The 8,389-nt window shown below is 35.3% G+C and overlaps 1 protein-coding gene across 1 annotated transcript; it reads right to left on the bottom strand.

The window, feature by feature from the left end:
• Positions 1-5,894: 5,894 nt before the first annotated feature.
• On the bottom strand, positions 5,895-7,962 carry Or4c10 (olfactory receptor family 4 subfamily C member 10). The gene is made up of 2 exons (XM_087655346.1): positions 7,952-7,962; positions 5,895-6,819 (listed from the first exon to the last, which is right to left on the bottom strand). The coding sequence occupies exons 1-2, from the start codon at positions 7,960-7,962 to the stop codon at positions 5,895-5,897; spliced, it is 936 nt and encodes a 311-aa protein (XP_087511472.1).
• Positions 7,963-8,389: the final 427 nt, after the last annotated feature.

Here is an 8,389-nt window from a genome sequence, read left to right as displayed (position 1 = left end):
AACAAAGAAAGAGAACTTCAGACCAATTTCCCTTATGAATATCGACACAAAAATACTCAATAAAATTCTGGCAAACTGAATCCAAGAGCACATAAAAACAATCATCCACCATGATCAAGTAGGCTTCATCCCAGGCATGCAGGGATGGTTTAATATACGGAAAACCATCAATGTGATCCATTATATAAACAAACTGAAAGAACAAAACCACATGATCATTTCATTAGATGCTGAGAAAGCATTTGACAAAATTCAACACCCCTTCATGATAAAAGTCCTGGAAAGAATAGGGATTCAAGGCCCATACCTAAACATAGTAAAAGCCATATACAGCAAACCAGTCACTAACATTAAACTAAATGGAGAGAAACTTGAAGCAATCCCGCTAAAATCAGGGACTAGACAAGGCTGCCCACTCTCTCCCTACTTATTCAATATAGTTCTTGAAGTTCTAGCCAGAGCAATCAGACAACAAAAGGAGGTCAAGGGGATACAGATCGGAAAAGAAGAAGTCAAAATATCACTATTTGCAGATGATATTATAGTATATTTAAGTGATCCCAAAAGTTCCACCAGAGAACTATTAAAGCTGATAAACAACTTCAGCAAAGTGGCTGGGTATAAAATTAACTCAAATAAATCAGTAGCCTTCCTCTACACAAAAGAGAAACAAGCCGAGAAAGAAATTAGGGAAACGACACCCTTCATAATAGACCCAAATAATATAAAGTACCTCAGTGTGACTTTAACCAAGCAAGTAAAAGATTTGTACAATAAGAACTTCAAGACTCTGAAGAAAGAAATTGAAGAAGACCTCAGAAGATGGAAAGATCTCCCATGCTCATGGATTGGCAGGAATAATATAGCAAAAATGGCCATTTTACCAAAAGCGATCTACAGATTCAATGCAATCCCCATCAAAATACCAATCCAATTCTTCAAAGAGTTAGACAGAACAATTTGCAAATTCATCTGGAATAACAAAAAACTCAGGATAGCTAAAACTATCCTCAACAATAAAAGGACTTCAGGGGGAATCACTATCCCTGAACTCAAGCAGTATTACAGAGCAATAGTGATAAAAATTGCATGGTATTTGTACAGAGACAGACAGATAGACCAATGGAACAGAACTGAAGACCCAGAAATGAACCCACACACCTATGGTCACTTGATTTTTGACAAAGGAGCCAAAACCATCCAATGGAAAAAAGATAGCATTTTCAGCAAATGGTGCTGGTTCAACTAGAGGTCAACATGTAGAAGAATTCAGATCGATCCATGCTTATGACCCTGTACAAAGCTTAAGTACAAGTGGATCAAGGACCTCCACATCAAACCAGATACACTCAAACTAATAGAAGAAAAACTAGGGAAGCATCTGGAACACATGGACACTGGAGAAAATTTCCTGAACAAAACACCAATGGCTTATGCTCTAAGATCAAGAATCGACAAATGGGATCTCATAAAACTGCAAATCTTCTGTAAGGCAAAAGACACTGTGGTTAGAACAAAACTGCAACCAACAGATTGGGAAAAGATCTTTCCCAATCCTACAACAGATAGAGGCCTTATATCCAAAATATACAAAGAACTCAAGAAGTTAGACCGCAGGGAAACAAATAACCCTATTAAAAATGGGGCTCAGAGCTAAACAAAGAATTCACAGCTGAGGAATGCCGAATGTCGGAGAAACACCTAAAGAAATGTTCAACATCTTTAGTCATAAGGGAAATGCAAATCAAAACAACCCTGAGATTTCACCTCACACCAGTGAGAATGGCTAAGATCAAAAACTCAGGGGACAACAGATACTGGCGAGGATGTGGAGAAAGAGGAACACTCCTCCATTGTTGGTGGGATTGCAAACTGGTACAACCATTCTGGAAATCAGTCTGGAGGTTCCTCAGAAAATTGGACATTGAACTGCCTGAGGATCCAGCTATACCTCTCTTGGGCATATACCCAAAAGATGCCCCAACATATAAAAAAGACACGTGCTCCACTATGTTCATCGCAGCCTTATTTATAATTGCCAGAAGCTGGAAAGAACCCAGATGCCCTTCAACAGAGGAATGGATACACAAAATGTGGTACATCTACACAATGGAATATTACTCAGCTATAAAAACAATGACTTTATGAAATTCATACGCAAATGGTTGGAACTGGAAAATATCATCCTGAGTGAGGTAACCCAATCACAGAAAAACACACATGGTATGCACTCATTGATAAGTGGCTATTAGCCCAAATGCTTGAATTACCCTAGATGCCTAGAACAAATGAAACTCAAGACGGATGATCAAAATGTGAATGCTTCATTCCTTCTTTAAAAGGGGAACAAGAATACCCTTGGCAGGGAATAGAGAGGCAAAGATTAAAACAGACACAGAAAGAACACCCATTCAGAGCCTGCCCCACATGTGGCCCATACATATACAGCCATCCAATTAGACAAGATGGATGAAGCAAAGAAGTGCAGACAGACAGGAGCCGGATGTAGATCGCTCCTGAGAGACACAGCCAGAATACAGCAAACACAGAGGCAAATGCCAGCAGCAAACCACTGAACTGAGAATAGGACCCCCGTTGAAGGAATCAGAGAAAGACCTGGAAGAGCTTGAAGGGGCTCGAGACCCCATATGTACAACAAGGCCAAGCAACCAGAGCTTCCAGGGACTAAGCCACTACCTAAAGACTATACATGGACTGACCCTGGACTCTGACCTCATAGGTAGTAATGAATATCCTAGTAAGAGCACTAGTGGAAGGGGAAGCCCTGGGTCCTGCTACACTGAACCCCCAGTGAAGTAGATTGTTGAGGGGAGGGCGGCAAGGGGGGAGGACGGGGACGGGAACACCCATAAAGAAGGGGAAGGGGAGGGATTAGGGGGATGTTTGCCCGGAAACCGGAAAGGGAATAACACTCGAAATGTATAAGAAATACTCAAGTTATTAAAAAAAATAAAACAGTGGACTATTTGAATAATTCACATATACTGGATATTGGTCCTTGTTATATATACTGTTTGCTACTCATTTTCCTATGATATACATTGCTTTGTTTACTCCATTAATTTTTCTACCTTTCATTTATGAGAGAGGCTTTTTGTTAATTTAGTGATATATTATTTTCTTGTGTTTTCTTTGTTGTTGTTGTTGGTGTCTCTGATTTTGCATTTGATACAGAAACTACTGCTTAGACCAAGATGTCACTCAATGTAGGTCTATGATTCAAAGACCTTACATTTAAGCCCCCCATTTTGAGTTGAGTTTTATTCATGGTAGAAAACAAAGTGTTCATTTTCATTCTTCTTCATGTGATATTTATCCCCCATCATTTATTGAAGAAACTGTGACTTTCTGTATGTAAAATATCAATGATACACTTAAGTTTATTTCTGGAATTTCATTCCTATCATTCATATATATATATATCATACATACACATATATACATCATATATACATATATACATACATATATATATGCTGTTATCATGTCTTTTTGATTATTACAGCTTTGAAAGATACGCTAAAATTCAGGAGTGAGGTACCTCCAACATTATTTTTACTTAAGATTGATTTGGCTATCTGGGGTGTTTTATAGTTCTATGGATATTTTAGGATATGTTTTTGCTTATATGAAAATTATCTTAGCATTTTAATATTAAGTGCACTAAATCTCTGAATTGCTTTGCAAAATGTGGATATTTTCATCATATTAATTCTTTTACACGAACATTGATTATCATTGCAGTATTGCATGTTGACACTATTGAAACTCATCAGTGCTTCAGAACTCTCAGTATACATATAATTTTAGCTTTCATTTTTCCAATTGTATTTACTCAAAAATATTTAATTTCTTATGTTATTATAATTGAAGTTAAAATTTTGCAAATTTATATGTAGTGTAGAAATTCTTGATTTGATGATTTTGTAACCTGAAATCATATTCAATTTATCAGTTATAAATTCTTTTGCTTTTTTTGTGGGATTCTTAGGGCTTTCAATTTGCAGTTTCATCAGCAACAGGCAACTTATTTTTTTCTCTTTCTAATTTAGATTACTTTTATTTCATTTTTGCCAGATTCCTTTATTATTAATATTGAACAGAAATGGAGAAAGTGAATATCCTCATTTTGCTCCTGACTTAAAGGAAAAATAATATTTTACTGTTGAATACGATATTAGCTTTTGGATTGTCATACATAGCCTATGTGGTCCATTCCCTGCATAGTTTTTTTTAAAGGGAACTTTATAAGAAGATAGATATCAAGGTCTAGGAAACTCAAATTGGTACTTAATAGCATGACTTCAAACAATGATACCAAGTGGTCAAAAAGCTAAACAAAAAAGGAGTGAAAAACAACAACAACAACAACAACAACAACCAAAAACAAAAAACAAAAACAAGAAAAAAACCAAACCCTAAACCAAATCATAACAAAAACAAGCAGACAACTCTAACTTGCTACTTACAAGGAATCCATAATAAGGCTATTACTAGTGTTGACACATATGCTTTGCAAGTGCCTCTGTGTTTGATACATTCTTTATGCTCAAACACTGTTGTTAAATGAATGAGAGACAAAGATGATGAAGAATTTTTTATTCTGATATAGTTTTTATATAGATAAAGCATCTTTTAAAAATATTTTCATAATAAACTTTGCCAGAAATCAGAATGATTAGTAGAAAATTATAACCCAAATATCTCAAAAACATAGGTTAATGATATTTTACTGAGAGCTAACAGAAATTCAAGGTAAATAATTTTCCCATATGCTGAGAATCTATTTTAGTTTCTATCTTAGTTTTCACTCTAATTAACTTGTCTTTTCCTAAGTAGTCTAACTAGAATTCTCCTTATGCTTTTAATTATGAAAAGGTAAGAATTCCTTCGCTTACATTGTTTAGCCTCTAATGTTATAGAATTCATTTGTCTTCCATAATATTTACATTTAATTATTACCTATTTATTATATATTAGACATTGTGCTACATTCTGGAAGTTGTTGGTTCTACCTAGCAAGTACTTTATAGAGCATAATTGCATAACAAAAAGCAGAAATTTCTGCTGGATAGCCAGTGTTCTTTTGTTGTTGAGCCACCATCCATTTGGATGGAGGATCAATGTAGTATAGGTGATAGAAACAATAGAAAATGTTTCTGAAGATTATAAAGACTTTTTTAACGTTGAATTTTATTTTTTTAACTTTTCTAGCTTTGTTATACACCCAGATTTTGCCCCCTTCTGGTCTTTTAAAAGATGTGATGATAAATTTCATATCTAGTTATTATACATTAAACTGGCCATTGATATTATAACCCTGTACTAGATATTGCAGTGATCAAGCTGATAAACAGCCATAGATTATGATTTATAAAAAGGCAGAAAAAGTAATGAAGTATATATATTATGTATGTACATATATATGTATGTGTGTATATATATGTGAGTGTGTGTGTGTGCGTGCGTGTGTGCATTGTGTGTGTGTGTGTGTTCTCTTACTAAAAATGATAAGTAGTTTATTTCTCTGGCAAGCTAATCATCTGTGATAGAGTATCATCACAATTAAGAATATAGCTTTGAAAATTAGTCAGTCATGGTTTCTTAATGGGTCATGAATGTGGTCTCACTTCTCACTTGTAAAATGGAAACAACACAAATGTAGAGATTTTTCTTCAACACTACTACATTTTATTATTCTTGGGTGAAGAAAAGCCCATCAACACATCTTGACTAAAGCTTGTGAAGTTAATTTCTAATGTGGCAGAATTTGCTAGAAGTCCTGAGTAAAATTCTTGCTGACTTTAAATACAGTGACATTTTGATGACTGGCCTTTTTGATACTTATTTCAAAAATTGCACGTTAGAAACATTTATTTGTTGATGGAATTAACATCATCTCTCCATCTACACAATTTCTTAATGGCATCTTTCATCTGAGCATTTCTCAAGGTGTAGATTAAAGGATTTAACAAGGGTGTTATCATAGTGTAGAACACAGCAACTGCTTTATCGATAGACAAAGTGGCTGAAGGTCTCATGTACACAAAAATACAGGGTACAAAAAACAAGACAACCACTGTTATGTGTGAGACACAGGTGGAGAGGGCTTTGAGCCTCCCCTCTGCACTGTGGTTTCTTAATGAACGTAGGATGACCAAATAGGAGACCAATAGAAGGAGGAAGTTTAAGAGGCAAATAAAACCACTATTGGCAGCAACAAAGAGCCCCAGAATGTGGGTATCAGTGCAGGCAAGGTTAAGCAAAGGGTTCAGATCACACATAAAGTGATCTATGACGTTTGGGCCACAGAAAGGTAATCTAAAGATAAACAGAATCTGTATGGTTGCATGAAGAAAACCTCCCACCCATACCACTCCTACCAGAAGGCCACATACCCGTCTGCTCATGATGGTTGTGTAGTGTAAGGGTTTGCAGATTGCCACATAGCGGTCATAGGCCATCACAGTAAGCAAGATGCCCTCAGCACCTCCAAAGAAATGCTCCCCAAAGACCTGGGTCATGCATCCATTGAATAGGATGGTCTTTTTTTCATGGAGTGAGTCTATGATCAATTTAGGAGTGTTGACAGAAGAATAACAGGCATCAATGAAAGAGAGATAAGCTAAGAAGAAGTACATAGGTGAGTCCAACGATGGGCTGGCAGTGATAGTGACCACAATGAGCACATTGCCTACCATGGAGATGATGTAGATGATAACAAATATAGCAAATACGATTTTCTGCATGCTTGGGTTCCTGGTGAGCCCCAGGAGAACAAACTCTGTCACGTTGTTCCTAATTTCCATGTAGTTGGTGTGTTACTCAATTATATTATCTGAAAAAAAATTATTGTACACTTGGTCAAGTAAACAAACAACAAGTGTCTCAATTCTATTTGAGGTATAAGGACTTTTCTTGAGAGGAAAGTAAATGTTCTTAGATCTTGAAGACAACTCAAGTTGTGTTTTAGACCTTCTGTCAGAACACAAGGCAGGAAGTCATTTGGAATGGCTAAGCATCTAATTTGCAATAGTTGATACATAGAACCAGTTAAATTTGCAAAGGAATGCTGAAGAAGAGTTTAAGGTCTACAAAAGCAAAACTGTGGAATCTGTCCTTTGTCGCCTCCTTTGAAAAATAATATTTTATTAGTTCTTTGATTTTTTTATACAGTACATTTGCATCACATCCACCCTTTCTAAACTCTTTCCAGATTCCCTCTTCTCTGAATACCTAACTTTGGTTTTTAAAAACCCTTTCACTATTCTTTATTCTAGAGTACAGAAAAATAGGATCAGGTAGTTGAGAACTGAAGTAGGTGGATGAAGGTGGAAGCGGGTGTCTGATTAGTCTTCTCTTGGGTGATGTGGAAGCCAGAAAGAAAGATTCCCAGTGAGTAGGGTATTTATAACATCTGACAGAAGGGGTAAGTAGGCATTGGTAGTGAGAATGTGAAACATTTTGCCTATTTATTGTCTAATCCAATTAAGTTAATAATTGTTAAAAACACATACCTTTCAGTGAATACTCCATGCAAGGCATGGTAGTAAAGGTTTTGCCTTTATGGTTGCATTTATCGCTGATAACAATTCATAGGCTTGATTACATTTTATCTCGTTTATTGATAAGGCAATGGTTTCAGGACTTAATTACAGCACCAAGACAATAATAATAATGATAACAACAACAGCAACAACAACAAATGAATTGTAGAAATGAAAAGCTAGAATATAGTTATCTGAATGCAATCTTTTTGAATAGCAGTGTTTTAAATGCTTTACAAATATTTGTTACTTAAAGCAAGTAGATACTAATATAATTTTGTATTTGACTTTATGTATTAAGTAATAAACACATAAAGAAATTAAGTATCATGTCTAAAAGCAACAACTAATAAAAGTCATAGCCTAGTTAGGTCAGATTCTACTTGTTAAGCATTTTTCCTCTAAATCCTAAGCTTAGGTTCTATACTATAATAAGCAAATAATCTTGAGCAAGTAATCTCCCTTGTATACAGCCAGAAGTTTTATGGAGAAATTTTATAACACATGCACGTGAATGCTAATGATGACATCTTTGAATTCCCAAACATTTGCAAACCATAATATTCATTAGCGCTCTTTTATATTGGTTTTTCTGACATTCTATTGCGTCTGTCTTTACAACCCTTTCAAAATCTTGTCTCACAATTCTTTGGTGAACTGTTCAATATTTTTGTCACAGTACTAATGTATATTAGATACAGAATTATAAGTATGTCTGCTTATAGTCTTGATTCCTATTAAGCTATATTTCTTGGCACCTTGCATTCTGCTTCCTAATTTACAGAGTATAAATAATAACATGGTTTTACAAATTCTTAGAA

The sequence above is a fragment of the Rattus norvegicus genome, chromosome 3 (assembly GCF_021556685.1).
Source record: "Rattus norvegicus strain SHRSP/BbbUtx chromosome 3, alternate assembly SHRSP_T2T, whole genome shotgun sequence".
NCBI classification, from domain to species: Eukaryota; Metazoa; Chordata; class Mammalia; order Rodentia; family Muridae; genus Rattus; species Rattus norvegicus.
The sequence above is the reverse complement of the archived record's forward strand: the minus strand, read 5'-3'. Positions and strand labels throughout refer to the sequence as shown.